Source organism: Aotus nancymaae, unplaced genomic scaffold, assembly GCF_030222135.1.
Source record: "Aotus nancymaae isolate 86718 unplaced genomic scaffold, 86718_ANA_hifiasm-v0.15.2.pri h1tg000022l_1, whole genome shotgun sequence".
Lineage (NCBI taxonomy): Eukaryota > Metazoa > Chordata > Mammalia > Primates > Aotidae > Aotus > Aotus nancymaae.
The window spans coordinates 39,925,671-39,941,754 of record NW_026988435.1 but is presented as its reverse complement, the minus strand read 5'-3'; the positions used below and the strand labels follow the sequence as shown (position 1 = coordinate 39,941,754).

Sequence of the window (16,084 nt, the reverse complement as noted above, 5' to 3'; positions counted from 1 at the left end):
TTGCACTCTGTCTGCAGCAGACGCTACGATATGTTTACCCACCATGGAGTACTCTGAACTTGCACTAGATAGAGATTCAAGCATTCGCTGTCTTTAGAAGTGGAGATGTTGGTGTTATTTTGGATGTTGGTGAATATGGAGTCTCATGCGCTTTAGTATTGTTTAGTGTTGCATAGGTTTGTTGCTGTTTGCTTTTTAAAAAAACCAACTTTATTTAGTTATGATTTATATTCAAGAAAATGCACCCATTTTAGTGTACAGTTTGATAAATGTTTTATGTGTAACTGCCTTTACAATCAAGATACAGAACATTTCCAGTATTCCAAAAGATTCCTTTGTTACCTTTCTTAATAAGTTCTCATCTGCTTATTCACCCCTAAGCCTAGAGCCTCAGGAAATCACTGATCTACTGTCTTTCTTTAGATGATTAGATGAGTCTTTTTTTTTTTTTATTGCATTTTGGGTTTTGGGGTACATGTGAAGAACATACAAGATTGTTGCATAGGTACACACATGGCAGTGTGGTTTGCTGCGTTCCTCCCCTTCACCCATAGCTGGCATTTCTCCCCATGCTATCTCTCCCCAACTCCCCACTCCCCGCTGTCCCTCCCCTATTTCCCCCCAACAGACCCCAGTGTGTAGTGCTCCCCTCCCTGTGTCCATATGTTCTCGTTCAACACCCGCCTATGAGTGAGAACATGCGGTGTTTGATTTTGTGTTCTTGTGTGAGTTTGCTGAGAATGATGGTTTCCAGGTTCATCCATGTCCCTACAAAGGACGCGAGCTCATCGTTTTTGATGGCTGCATAATATTCCATGGTGTATATGTGCCACATTTTCCCTGTCCAGTCTATCATCGATGGGCATTTGGGTTGGTTCCAGGTCTTTGCTATTGTAAACTATGCTGCAATGAACATTCGTGTGCATGTGTCCTTATAGTAGAACGATTTATAATCCTTTGGATATATACCCAGTAATGGGATTGCTGGGTTAAATGGAATTTCTATTTCTAGGTCCTTGAGGAATCGCCACACTGTCTTCCACAATGGTTGAACTAATTTACACTCCCACCAACAGTGTAAAAGTGTTCCTATTTCTCCACATCCTCTCCAGCATCTGTTGTCTCCAGATTTTTTAATGATTGCCATTCTAACTGGTGTGAGTTGTATCTCAATGTGGTTTTGATTTGCATTTCTCTAATGACCAGTGATGACTTTTCTGGTTTCTTTGCAAGCAGGATCACTCCTTATTTTGCACACCTTCTCTGGGAGCTCTCTCTTTGGTCCTGGGGTGTTCCTCTCACTCTCTGCCCAACCAAGATCACTCATCTTTATCTTTGTCTCCAGCAGTGCCTCATTTGTGGCTGGTTAGTCTCAGTCACTGCTTTCTGTACACCCTTAGCTCACTGCCTCCTCTGTGCTAAGCCCACGTGGCTGGATAGCTGACTGTGGCAGGATAAAAACGCAAAATCATGCCAACCCCTCACTCTCAGTTCAGAATCACTGACCTTCCGTGGTCCTCAGATGCTTCCAGCCACTCTGGGGAAGGTGCTGCTCGGAAGGTTTTCCCTACTGCATTCGTCTTCTCACTCTCCCTGTCGTCATGTTCATTCTTTCCTCCCCAAACTTCACACTTCCGTCCTTCTTTTCTCTCTTAGCTGATGATCTTGCTTCCTATTTATTGAGAACGTAGAAGCAATCATAAGATGACTTCTGCTGGCCGCCAGCACCAGGATTCCCAACTCCCTGCAGCTGTGGAGCAAGGTGGGCGCAGCGAAGTTCAGTTACCAGGCTGTCCTGTACGGCTGTGCTACCAGCAAGAGCCAACAGACGTCTGAAACCAGTGGGGTCATAAGGTGTCCCCAGAGAGGAGCCTGAGCCATGCCCAACTCTGTGCGTGAGCTGTCTCTGCTCCCAAGGCTGACCTTTCTGCTTATGCTCTGGGTCCCACCTCATCTGGCTGTCTGGATTCTTTTCTCTAGGGGACTTTTCACATCAACCTGAAAATGCTGCTATTTCTCCCTTTTAAACCTTTTAAACCCCATTTCTCCCTCTAGCCACTGCCCCATTTCTCTTTTCTCCTTTAGTGGAGATGCTGCCAGATTTTATCCTGGAGTCTGCAGTTTTTCTCTTTTCACAACTCCCAGCAGACTTTGGTCTCCATCACGCCTCTCAAACTGCTTTCATCAGAGTCTGGGCTCTGCGGCACCAAGGCCAGCAGTCACTTCTCAGCTCTGTCTCCCCGGCACTGCCATCGTCTTCCAGCCTACAAAACTGTAGTCTGGAGACTCCCACAGTCACCGCCCCCCCGCCGCTGTCCACAAACACACTTGATTTTCTCTCCCTTTCTCAGTCTCCTTTGCAGGCTCTTTTTGATCTCCCTGAAACCTAAGCATGGATCGCTATTGTTGGTTGAATTGTGCCCCCCAAAAAGATATGTGGAAGCCCAGCCCTGGAGCCTGTGCACATGACCTTATTTGGAAGTTGGGTCTTTGCAGATGTAATCAAGTTAAGATGAGGTTGTTAGGGTGGATCCCTAATCCAGTCTGACTGGTGTCCTTAGAAGACTAGAAGACACACAGAATCAGGGACACTTCAAGAGGAGAATGCCATGTGATGGTGGCCACAGACATGTGGGTGATGTCTGTACAAGCCGAGGGGCAGCATGGAGTGCCAGCAGCGCCAGAAGCAAGGAGGCGTGGGCGTGAGTTCCCCCAGAGCCTTCCCAGGCAGCACAGCCCTGTTGACCTGCTCATTTCTGACTTCAGTCCCCCAGAACTGTGAAAGCGTAGATTCCTGTCGTTTGAGGCCACTCAGTTTGTGGTACCTTGTGAAAGCAGCCCTACTTTACATCCTCTTTTTAGCTAGTCACTCTTCCGTGGAGCTTATCCTCTTTCCTGGCTTTACGTAATCACCCATAACCTGACAGTTCTCAAATTGATAGCCATGGTGCAGACCTCTCCCCTGGATTCTGGACTCACATGTTCTACTGCCAGTTCACTGTTTCCATGGGATTTTTTTTCCTTTTTTTGTTTTTTAAATTTTGAGACCAAGTCTTGCTTTGTTGCTCAGGCTGGAGTGCAGCGGGATGGTCTCGGCCCACTGCAACCTCCATCTCCTGGGTTAAAGGGATTCTCCTGCCTCAGCCTCCCTAGTAGCTGGGAATACAGAGGTACATCATCACGTCCAGCTAGTTTTTGTATTTTTAGTAGAGATGGGGTTTCACCATGTTGGCCAAGTTGGTCTTGAACTCCTGACCTTAAGTGATTTGCCCGCCTCAACCTCCCAAAGTGCTGGGATTACAGGTGTGAGTCACGGTGCCTGTCCCCCATGGGATTTTTCATAGATAGTTCAAGCTTAGCACACCCAGGGCTGACCTCCTGCCTCTTCGTCTCCAAACCTGCTCTCACCGTGGTATTTCCAGCAGCAGTTCTATCCTTCCAGGTGTTTAGGCCAGAAATCTTGGGCTCTTTTGTGAGCCTCTGTTTTCTCTAACCTCTCAAGTATGACTTGTTAGCAAATCCTGTAGCCTGTACTTCAGAGTATACTGAATGCTGTCCTTTCTTACCATGTCTGCGAATGCTGTCCTTTCTTACCATGTCTGCCACACACCGGTCCAGGCGGTGGTCCCACTCCTGGGTCACTTAGGCGACTTCGTAACTAGTTTCTCTGCTTGTTTGTTCCCCTCAGGCTGCTCTCAGCACAGGAGTCAGAGTGGGGCGATCCTGCTCCAACAGAGGTAGGACATCCTACGCTCTTCCCCAGAACCTTCTGGCGCTCCCTGTTGGTCCTCGAGTGAACGTCCAGTCCTCACAGTGGCCTTCGAGGCCCTCCACGATGTGGACCGTGGCCCTTTCCACCCCCTCCACCTCTCTGGCCCTGGCGCTCCACCTTCTTTCCAGGCTCACTCTGCTCAAATGCTGTGCCCTGATCGGGCTCTTTCCCTGCTCCGGGAGCCTCTGCACTTGCTGGAATCCCTTTATAAATAAATATAGTGACATAGTTTTTTGGATTTTGTCCCAGCGCTCTCCCTCATTTGCTTCAAGCCCTTCCTTAAGCATCGCCTTCTCATCAGGTCCTCCGTCTGTCTGATCTGAAGTGGCCTCCCTCTCTTCTTTTCTCTCTTCTCTGCTTTCTTGCCCCTCCTTTGAATGTATTACTCTCTAACATTCTATGTACTGTATTGTATTTATTTATTTTTTTTTTTGAGACCGAGTCTTGCTCTATCACCCAGGCTGGAGTGCAGTGGCACAACCTCGGCTTACTGCAACCTCCGCCTCCCAGGTTCAAGTGATTCTCGTGCCTCAGCCTCTCAACTAGCCAGGATTACAGGTACCTGCTACCACACCCAGTTAATTTTTTGTATTTTTTGTAGAGATGAGGTTTTACCATGTTGACCAGGATGGTCTCGAATTTCTGACCTCAAGTGATCCGCCTACCTTGGCCTCCCAAAGTGGTAGGATTACAGGCGTGAGCCACTGTGCCTGGCCTTTTTTGACTTTCTGACTCCCACCCTATAGCATTAACCCTCCAGAGATAGGCATTTTGGCCCCTTTGATCATTGCTCAGTTCTCAGAGCCTGTGAGACTGCCTGCCATATGGGAGACATTCTTTAACATTTGTTGAATAGATGATGGAAGGAATGGGTTGCCAGTGTATGGTCAATTGAATTCATTATTATTATTATTTTTTGAGATGGAGTTTTGTTTTTTCACCCAGGTTGGAGTGCAGTGGCATGATCTCAGCTCACTGCAACCTCCGCCTCCTGGGTTCAAGAGATTCTTCTGCCTCAGCCTCCTGAGTAAATGGGTTTATAGGTGCGCGCCACCATGCCCAGCTAATTTTTGTATTTTTAGTAGAGATGGGGTCTCACCATGTTGCCTAGGCTAGTCTCAAACTCCTGGCCTCAAGTGATCTGGCATCGTCAGCCTCCCAAAGTGCTGGGATTATAGGTGTGAGTCACCGTGCCTGGCATGAATCTATTATTTTTTAATAGCTTATGTTTATTTCACCACTTTTTTTACTCTTAATTATGACAGTTCTCAAACATGGAAAAGAATAAAGAGAATAGGGCTGGGCACGGTGGCTCACGCCTGTAATCCCAGCACTTTGGGAGGCCGAGGTGGGTGGATCACCTGAGGTCAGGAGTTCGAGACCAGCCTGACCAACATGGAGAAACCCCGTCCCTACTAAAAATACAAAAAGTAGCTGGGCGTGGGGGTGGGTGTCGTAATCGCAGCTCTTCGGGAAGCAGAGTCAGGAGAATTGCTTGAACCTGGAAGGTGGAGGTTGCAGTGAGCCAAAATCACACCACTGCACTCTAGCCTGGGCGACAAGAACGAGACTCTGTCTCAAAAAAAAAAAAAAGAATAGAGAGAATACTGTAACACGTACCCCAAATACTCATCATCTAGATTTAGCAATTATCAACATTTTACTTTATTTATTTTATGTATTTTGGGGGTAAGTTGCAGATATCATGACATATATACATTTCTAAAAATTAAAGACTTTTCCTATGTCACCACAGTACCTCCTTTTCTTCTTGAGACAGGGTTTGGTTCTGTCACTCAGGCAGGAGTGCAGTGGCGCATTGTTGGCTCACTGCAGCCTCCGCCTCTTAGGCTCAAGCAGTCTTCCTGCCTCAACCACCTGTGTAGCTGAGACTACAGTTGCATGCCACCATGCCCGGCTGCTTTTTGTGTTTTTAGTAGAGGCAGGGTTTCGCCATGTTGTCCAGGCTGGTCTCAAACTCCTGAGCTCAAGTAATCTGCCTGCCTCATCCTCTCAAAGTGCTGGGATTACAGTAGTGAGCCACCGTGCCCAGCTTCCACAGTACCCTTATCACTTAAAACTGACAGTAATTCTAGTTTGTTATCTAATGCATACTGTTCACATTCAAATTTCCTAATTGTTCTTTCCAGCTAGTTTGTTTACATTGGAATCCAATGAAGAACCATCTATTTCATTTCATTATGTCTTTTAAGCCCCTTCTAATCTAGACTGGGTCCCCCTCCACCTCTCTGTCCTCACCCCATCTCCACCGTGACATTGACTCGTTGAAGATTCTAGCCCAGCTGTCCTGTAAAATGTTTTATCTCCTGGATTTCTTCGGAATGCTTTCTTCTGAAGTCATTTCACTTGTTCTCTTCTCCTCTGTATTATCTGCAAACTAGATGTGAGTTTTAAAGGTTGGTCAGTTGAAATTAGTTGAATTAAGTTTCGTCTCTGAAGCCACTTCTCTGTGGCCACAGGGAGCTTTGGACTTGAAGGGCCTGGTGTTTGCAGGAGGATGACCTAAGAGCCTGGATCTGTGTTTACTGAGATCTTAGTAAGTTTTCGCAGGTCTCTTGAGATGATGACTTGCCTCAGCCCTGAGTTCCATAAACCACCCTGGAGGAAGGCCTCTGGGACCTCTAAGGTCTGGGGTGGGGGAACCTTCTGCAGCTGCGTGGTTTCGGGGGTAGAATAGAGAGCTCTGCGGCTAGATTGGGCAGCGTCTCTTCTAGGTTTCGCCTTCCATCCTCCCCTTGTACCTCCATTTGGGGCAAACAGAAGGCAGCTTTGGGGTACCCCACTTTCCCTTTGTGAAAATGAGTGTCTTCCTTGTGGGTGATCAACTTGCCTTGTCTTTACATGAGGAAGTGGAGTTTGTCTATGACCTGAGGCTGAGCCCAAGTGTTCTCTATCTTAGTGCTTTGTGTTCTATGACTTTTTTCACCCAGGGTTTTCTGTTGTTGTTGTTTTTCTAGATAGGATAATGAATTTCTTTGTGGGGCAGAAAGATAAAAGTTTTCCATAAAATGCACAGAGGACTGGAGAACTACTTATGAACTCTAGACCGGAGGGGAATCTTGAAAGTCATGACAGAATGTAAGATAAGAAGTATAATCATGAACTGAACTGATTTTCTTGGATCCTGGTTTCTGAACAACTTATTTTATAGTACAGGCATATTGAGTATATTTATTACATTATCTGATAGTTTAGATGTGTGGGATATGTTAATCTAGCTTTTATTGGTCATAATTTAGGAAGTACTCATATTACCAAAATGGCATTTTAAGGGAAAGCTACCATCATCAATGTAATTCCAAATTACGACCTTGTCATTTCTTTCTTTATGACACAGGAAATCCGGGATCCTCTTATGCAGTGGCTTGGGAAACATGTGGACTCTGAGGGAGAAATAAAATCCAGCCAGCTCTCTCTTAGATTTGTTTCATCCTACGTGTCTGAAGTAGAAATTACCCCATCTCATATACCTGTGGTGACTGACATGGAGGCCTTCGCATCAGAAAATTTCAACTTGGAGATCTATCGCCAAAATCTGCAGACCAAGCAGTTGGGGAAAGTAATTTTGTTTGCCGAAGTGACCCCCACGACGATGTGTCTCCTGGATGGGTAAGGTGTGAGCAGGCCTCCTCTGCATCTGCTGGGAGGAATCCTGTTCCATTGATCATCCTCTCTCGCCAATAGTGGGGGAGGGACTAGAGTTGTAGAGGAACACGCTGGACTAGACCTATTAGCAAGGTGGAAGTACGCTTGTCCTAGAAGAGTTCAATTGTGGGAAAGGAAGTTGAGGTTCTTTGATTACAGATTTGTTTTTTATGGGAATGGAAGGTGGTTGTGCTTTGTGTCTTGCTTCCTTGAATTGGGCCTTCAGAATGTTCTTTGTTAAAATAATATTATGAAAAAGGATGTGGCATTATTGCTCAGGTTATCATTCTACTTTTGTGCAGCTACAATCAGTGTTAAGACATTTAATCGAGGATGTTTTTCAGGGGCATTTGAATAGCAAGTTTGAATGACACCTAAGCTGTGTTAAATTGAAAAAAGTTAGAGCTTCGTATTTTGAAAAGTGTTTTTGGTACATTGCTTTCCAATACTTTTATTTATTTATTTTTGGAGACAGGGTCTTGCTCTGTCACCCAGGCTGAAGTGCAGTGGTACAATCATGGCTCACTGCAGCCTCGACCTTCTGAGCTCAAGGGATGCTCCTGCCTCAGCCTCCCAAGTAGCTGGGACTATAGGCACACGTCACCACACCCAGCTAAGTTTAGTATTTTTGGTAGAGACAGGGTTTCGCCATGTTGCCCAAGCTGACTTCGAACTTCTGGGCTCAAGCGATCCTCCTGATTCAGTCTCCCAGAGTGCTGGGATTTTAGGCTTGAGCCACCATGCCCAGCCCCAATACCTTTTTAAAGCAGTCCATAACCCTATTAGGTATTTGAAATTTACTCTTATTGCAAGTTTTCCTTTTGATTCTTTCCATTATGTAGACTTTGATTAAAGATTAAAAAGTAAAAAACAAATGAAAGGAATTTTTAAAAACTCCTCAATAGCACTAATACTATTTTAGTTTAAAAAATTGGGTTATAGAGGAAGGGAATAACAAAAGTGCCTTGCCTTAATGCGGGGTCAAAATTTTAAGGAATGAAATATTCCCAGAATAACTGGATTCATAGTTTCTAGGCATTTCACTCATGGGGACCACATGATTAGACAGATGTGTAATTCAATATATGGGAGTATTTTGGGCTTTTTTCTTAATAGTTTCTCGAACTTAATGCTATATTGCTATAAAATGATGAGCTAACTTTAGCATTTTCTTGACTCACACTTAGCATCATTGGAATGGTGGTTTTAGTATATGTGTTGTATTAGAGGAAGCATTGGCTGAATTGTTTGGGAGGATTATCAGAGCAATGGGGACAGACTGGGAGGGGAACTGTGAGCCACGTTCATTAACAGTTGTTGTGTACCGAGTTAATTTGTGTTGTCATAGGTACTTTACTTTTTAATGTCCCCTAATTCTCCTGCTTCCACCCCTCCCCTGCCATCCATTGCTTCCCAGTAGAAAAGGAAAAGGCCTGTTCTTGTAGATGGAACAGTCATTGCTTGCTTGTTGCAAACTCTGTAATAATCCTTTGTTACTCAAGTGAAGACTTTATTACATTGAAGGGGTAACTCATGATAGTTACATTTTCTAAATAATATCAGACAAGTTATTGAACAACAGATTTGGGGAGGCAAAGTTCAGATAAAAAAATACATGTACTTTCAGACCATTTTTGTTGTTTCTGTGGAGAGCACTGAAGAACATTTCATGTGAGCGCAGTCAGGGAACTTTGGAAGTATGGTCCTGGAGCTCGTGGCCAGGACAGTGCATCACCAAGAGGTCAGCGCATGCCTTGAGCGTGTGGAGGGACTGAGGCTTCCGTGCATCTGCAGAAGGCTGGGCTTCACCACATGCTGTCCAGCCTGTGTTTTGGGGTGAAAAATAACGTGTATAAATACATGACCTTAATATTCTTGGATATCAGGAAGTTAACTTTTGATGTTAAACTTAAGAAAACCCTCTGCCTTTGTAAACTTGGGTCTGTAAAAGTGTTTGACAGACATGGAAGCTGAGCTTGCCAACACTAGAGGTGGAAACTCCCATAGGGTTAAGAGTTTTTATTTTTCAAAGGGAAAAAATATTTTAGCCTTTCTGAGAGTGTTTAGGAATCTTTGTTTCTCTTCTTGTCTGGTTTGATTGTTATGAATACCTTGCTTGGGGCAGAGCTGATATGGAATGAATGGTTGTTGATGGCCTTAGCTTACTGTAGATGCACTGCATCCACTGTTCCCGGGGGTTCCTTCCTAACACTGCTAGGTGAAGTTACTCACGGAAGCCTACTGAGTCAGTGAGCCTGGGAAGAAATTCCTCTGGGTGAGAGGCAGTTTCCTTTGTAAGGAGAAGATATTTGAAGAGATCACCTTGGTGTCAGAGGGACCACGAGATAGATGGATGAACAAAATGCATGGCTTGTTACATTCCAAGAATAAGACCAAAATATTTCTAAAACTATATTTGATCCTACACGAGTGTATCAGTTGGTTCTCGCATTGCTATAAAGACCTGAGACTGGATAGTTTACAAAGAAAAGAGGTTTCATTGACTCACAGTTCTGCAGGCTGTACAGGAAGCATGACTGGGGAGGCCGCAGGAAACTTAAAATCATTGCAGAAGGTGAAGGGGAAGAAGGCACATCTTACACGGTGGGAGCAGGAGGAAGAGAGCCAAGGGGGTGGTGCCACACACTTTTAAACAACCAGATCTCATGAGAACAGCAAGGATGAAATCCACCCCCATGATCCAATCACCTCCCACCAGGCCCTCCTCCAACACTGGGGATTACAATTCGACCTGAGATTTGGGAAGGAACACAAATCCAAAGCATTCTAATGGGCTATCCTTATGGAAACGTAGTCTATTTGTGGCAGTAATAACAGGTAACGTGTACTGGCAGCTCTTCCCTTCTGGTTGCCACTTTACACAAATCAACGAATCTCATACATTGATTTTTAGTGCAGGGATCCCCGACTCCCAGGCTGTGGACTGGTACCCATCCGGTCTGCAGCCTGTTAGGAACTGGGCCGCACAGCAGCAGGTGAGCGATGCAGGTGAGCATTACTGGCTGAGCCCCACCTCCTATCAAATCAGCGGCAGAATTAGATTCTCTTAGGAGCTCAAACCCTATTGTGAACTATGCATGTGAGGGATCTAGGTTGTGTGCTCCTTAAGAAAATTTAATACCTAATGATCTGAGGTGGAGTAGTTTCATCCCAGAACCACCCCCAAACCCCCACTCATGGACAAATTGTCTTCCACAAAATTATACCCTGGTGCCAAAAAGGTTGGGGACTGTTGTTTTAGTGCTTTGGAGTCATTACCAGAACAGTGTCAAACACTAGTGTCACACCAGTGTGTAGAATTCCAGGTAACAGAATTTATTGTTTGTGGAATTATTCCTGCTTCTGAATATTTATCAAAAATATGGGATGCGGCTGGGCACAGTGGCTCACGCCTGTAATCCTAGCATTTTGGGAGGCCAAGGTGGGCAGATCACTTGAGGTCAGGAGTTCAAGACCAGCCTGGCCAACATGATGAAACCCCATCTCTACTAAAAATACAAAAATTAGCCAGGCAGTAGTGGCGCATGCCTGTAATCCCATCTACTCGGGAGGCTGAGGCAGGAGAATCGCTGGAACCCAGGAGGCAGAAGTTGCAGTGAGCCGAGATCATGCCATTGCACTCTGGCCCGGGTGACAGAACAAGACTGTCTCATAAAAAAAAATGTGGTATAATTTTTTTGTGGCTCATGACTGTAATTGCAGCACTTTGGGAGGCTGAGGCAGGAGAATTGCTTAAGCCCAGGAGTTTGAGACCAGCCTGATCAACATGATGAGACTATTACTTCGATGAACCAATTGGACAGGACAAGAAAAATTTTCAAAACCAAAGACTGAGTTCTCTCAGTGCTTATTTCTCTCTTTGTATGTGTATATCATTTCTGCAGCAATTGAGCAGCTCTTTCCTGATCGGTTGAAGTATAAGTGAAATTTACATTAGGTATGGCTCTTGGTCATACTATTTTAAAAAACTTTCTCTCTGTCTTCCCTTCCCCATCATGGAACCTACGCCAGCTAAAAACTGGGAGTTGTATTCCTAAGGAAGATGGGGAAGGACACAGTGGGAAAGAACCAGCAGTTTCTGCTGAGGTCCCAGATATCCACATGCATCTCTCTCTTCCTCTCCATAGAAAACTCTCACCCCTTCCTCAAGGAAGATGGCCCTAGTATCACATTCTTTTCTTCCACTCAGTCAGATTCAGGATCTCCGGGTGATGTGCTGTTTTCTCTTTTAGGGCCACATGTGCCTATTGAGGTCTTGTAATCTGTTGATTGAAACAGACTAGCTGTCTGCCCGCAGCACACCATATGCCACGCTGCTGTAGTAGAAATTGGGACCATCAAGTCCCCCTGCATCTCCTGCACTGGTGGCCAGTATGTTTCCTTGTCACTGCCTGGCAACCCATGTTCTGCCCTCCGGGAACTCTCTCCTGGCATCTTTTAGGGTCATGGCTTTGCCTTCTGAAAGGGTCTTCTCTGCACCACGTCGGAGATAGATACTGGAGAGGATGCGCTTCCAACACGCGCTTCCTGGGAGGATTTGGGGTCTGGGTGTTGTTTTGAGGACTGAATAGTCACAGCTTTTTATAGGCCAGCCTTAAGGTTTCTGTCGAGATACAAGTCTCTCAAGACTTTAGTAGCCCTCTAGTCTGTTTGCTTCTGATTGGTTCCATGTGAGTAACCATCAAGATCTTGTCTAGACAGTTTTTCAGCCTAAAAACTGGTCTTTTAAAGGCCTCAGTGCTCTGCCATTCCATTCCCTCCCTATTTAATAGCACCTCCCTTGGGCCAAATGAAACCGTGGGCTTGGGTGGAAGGCCAGGCCCTTAATCATATCTTTGGCACACGCTTCTGGGCTCTATGCAGTGAAGCATCTGTCTTATCTCCTGCGGGGGCTGCAGAGACAGCCCCATAGGCTCAACTTAGATTGTTGGTTGCTGAAGCAAAGCTCCTTTCTAATCAAATCTATATTTTTTCCCCCTTTCTTGAGACTAGTTAGCTTTAGTTGGAGGTTATTTCTCTTTGCTTGAACTTTGCTGAGATTGTCAAGGACTGGCAAACGCTGACATTTTGAATTTTCAGAGCTGTCTCCTAAGGATACAGCTTCTAACGGACACCAGGTCCATCTCCCAACATGTAGAAGGTCAGGACTCAATTGAAGCCTTTGCCGCAGCAGTCACCAGTGGAGAACCTGTGACACCTGTGTCCTTGACAGCCATCCCTTGCCCATCTCCTCCATATCAGGCTGCACTTCTAGGCCTTGTTTCTAGTGGCATACATAGAATCTGAGACCTAGCACCCCCAATTCAGGTACTAGTTCCTAGGGCAATTAGGATTAGGTTTCTCTCTGTGCAACAGAGATCCCAAAACAGAAGCAGGATGGAAGTTTATTTCTCTCTCCTGCAAATGAGATAGGCTGAGAGGGGAAGTGCAGCATTGGTGTGTTGGCTCATGTGTCAAGGGCCAACTTGAGTTGCTCGACCACCTTCAGCACATGCCCAAGATGGCAACCCCAGTGTTTATGTTCTTACCTGAGCCAGTAAGCAGGAGGAAGGGTTAAAGAAGGCAATTCTTTAAGGGACAGAAGTTGCACATGACCTTTTTGCTTATATATTATGAACAGGAGCTGGTCACGTGACCTGTCTACCTACAAACAAGGCTGGGAAATAAATGTGGTCTTTATAGTAGGCATTCATGAATCTCACTGGAAACCAGGCTTCTATCACTAAGAAGGGGAGGAGGGTAGACATTGGAAGAAAATTAAAATTCTGCCTCAGGCACGTACTTTCAGTTTTTCAGACTATCAAGAAAAATAGCTGGAGGTGCTGAAAGCAGTATACACATTCTCATAGTGCCAGGGTCTACCAGATTTAGGATCACACGTAATTATTTGACTTAAAACACTGATTTTGTTTCAGTGCTTACACAAGGTAATTAGAGGAATTTTTTTTTTTTTGAGATGGAATTTCGCTCTTGTTACCCAGGCTGGAGCGCAATGGCATGATCTCAGCTCACGGCAACCTCCACTTCCTGGGTTCAAGCGATTCTCCTGCCTCAGGCTCCTGAGTAGCTGGGATTACTGGCATGCGCCACCACGTCCAGCTAATTTTGTATTTTTAGTAGAGATGGGGTTTCTCCATGTTGGTCAGGCTGGTCTCGAACTCCTGACCTCAGGTAATCTGCCCGCCTCGGCCTCCCAAAGTGCTGGGATTACAGGCGTGTGCCACTGTGCTCAGCCATTAGAGGAATTTTTTTTTTTTTTTTTTTAGGTGTTGACAAATCTAGAGGATTTGGAGATTTCTGACAGATTTTGGAGGACATCCTATTTTCTTCTTTGACTGCAAATCCAGCTGAGCTACCATGGTACTGGTGTCGAGAGCTTTCATTTCTCTGAGCACCTGAGTAGCTTTTCTTAGAGCATTAACCCCCACCACCTTTACCTTGTGCCTCTACCCTGCAAATTTTTAAGCACGTTTGTGATTGAGTAAAGGGGAGAGCACTCTGGGGAGAGGAAGTAGCACAGGGCAATGTGGGTGCCGCCTGCTGATGACTGAGCCCCCTCTACCCTCAAAGTAAAAAGCCAAACCCCGTGGGTGATGCTCTTTCCCCCAAGAATCTGACTTGGCTTTGCCACCCAACTCATTTGCTTAGAAAAGGTAATTTCATCCTTTATCCCAGGCTCCAGCCATTTTCTCTGACATATCTTCCTGACCGTGAATTGCTTTTCCACACTATTGTCAGGGTAGCACTTTCTGGGTGCCATGTGTATTAGTCTGTTTCCACATTGCTATAAAGAACTGCCTGAGATTGGGCAATTTATAAAGGAAAGAGGTTTAACTGACTCACAGTTCAGCATGCCTGGGGAGGCCTCCGGAAACTTACAGTCATGGCGGAAGGCGAAGGGGAAGCAAGGCACCTTCTTCACAGGGCGGCAGGAAGGAGAATGAACACAGGAGGAACTATCAAACATGTACAAAACCATCAGATCTCCTGACTCCCTATCGTGAGAACAGCCCAGGGGACCACCCCCATGATCCAGTTACCTCCACCCAGTCTCTCCCTTGACATGTGGGGATCATAGGGATTAAAGGATTGTAATTCAAGGTGAGATTTGTGTGGGGACACAGGGCCTAACCATGTCACCGCCTGTGTATTGCTGGTTATGTTTCATGCCAGAGGCCTTTATTTTCCTGTGCTATTTCCTGGTAGGTTTCCCTGTGAACAGTTAGGTAGAATCCCAGGGACATGGGTCCAGTCTGTCTGTGTCTGTGACGGTGAACTTCCTCTTGTTCCAGGGTCACATCCCACAGCTACAGCTCAGGAATCCCTTTGCAAATATGAGCTATTCATGGTAGTGGGGTCTAGGGAAGGGGGTGTGGACTGGCCAGTGCAAATCCATTGTCACTGCAGGAAAAGCCCCTCCCAGAGCTCACTCTGCCTTGGTGTGGTGGGAGTGCGGTACATTCCATTTAATCTCCTGATAAATGACAATCGACCCTCTACTTTGGAGACAGCATGAGATTAGACTGTGAAACATAGGAGCTTGGGATAACTGAGTCATCATCTTTTATTTGGCCGATAGTATCTTTTTTGATTGACTTATACCAAGTCTCTGTCAGATAGCGAAATGACGTGAAGCTGCAGTGTGTGATGAGCAGATGAGCATAACCTTCCTTGCTCATGCTGATTTCCTGCGTATATTCGTGCATTCTGAATGAGCTGGCCAAGGGTTGGACGTTTCATATTTGTAAAGAATATTTTAGATTTTCTTGTTAAATAAGCTGATTTCTCATTTGTCACCGTTTAAGTCTCTTGATGTTCCAGGCTTAGATTTGGCTTCTTTGCCGCATGGGATGAGCATTTCTGGAGCACCTCCTGTATGCCAGGCACCCGTCAGGCACTGGAGAGGTGTCACGGCGGCTAAGGCAGCATCCTTGCCTGACGGTGCATTTGCAGAAGCAGATCCTGGTGCGTGTGCTAGTTTGTAAAGTTGCATGCACCATTCTTGGTCTGAGCACTGGGGCTTTGGGCAGAAAGGAAGTGGGCACAGTGATACAGGAGAGACGTGCAGGGTTTCTGGTTTTGTTTTTGCTGTTACTGTGTGTCGGGCCTTGTTCCTGATGCTATAGAGCTCATAACCTAGTAGGGAAAATGCTGGAACCAAGACTTTATCATTCACTAGCTCTGTGACCTGGATAGTCGCTCCTCCCCGAGCCTTGCTGGCTTCAGCGCTGTAGCACTAGATGCTCTCCAGGCACCTTCAGCTCAACTCCTTTGCCCCGGCAATGCCCCCACACCAGAGCTTCCACCAGCCAGCCTTTCTGTCTCTCAGTGACCTCTGGCGCTTTTAGGTGGCTGAGCTAAAAGCGCCTGATTTTGTGAATCAGGCTCGTGTGAGTTGAGGAAATGTTGTGTGGGAGACAGTTGACTTTCTACAAGTGAAGAAGAAAAGGAAACACAATCCCATAAAATATATGTTTTTTAAAAATGGAAAGGGGGACAGGAAAGCGTTGGGGAGAATAGCTGCAGTCATTGAAGAAAGATAGTATTTCAACTTCAGAGTTTGGGGCCCACCCCAGCTTTTCAGCCTCGTGCACACCTACCTGGTCAGTCCCAAACATCTTTCCC

At 45.7% G+C, this 16,084-nt stretch overlaps 1 protein-coding gene across 3 annotated transcripts in view; it reads left to right on the top strand.

Moving 5' to 3' along the window:
- HLCS (holocarboxylase synthetase) overlaps window positions 1–16,084 on the top strand; it is a 237,262-nt gene that overhangs the window by 82,222 nt on the left and 138,956 nt on the right. For all 3 annotated transcript variants that reach the window (XM_064380144.1, XM_064380142.1, XM_064380143.1), the window contains one exon: window positions 7,131–7,402. In XM_064380144.1, the coding sequence (XP_064236214.1) occupies window positions 7,131–7,402 (272 nt within the window). The remainder of the gene's footprint in view (window positions 1–7,130; window positions 7,403–16,084) is intronic.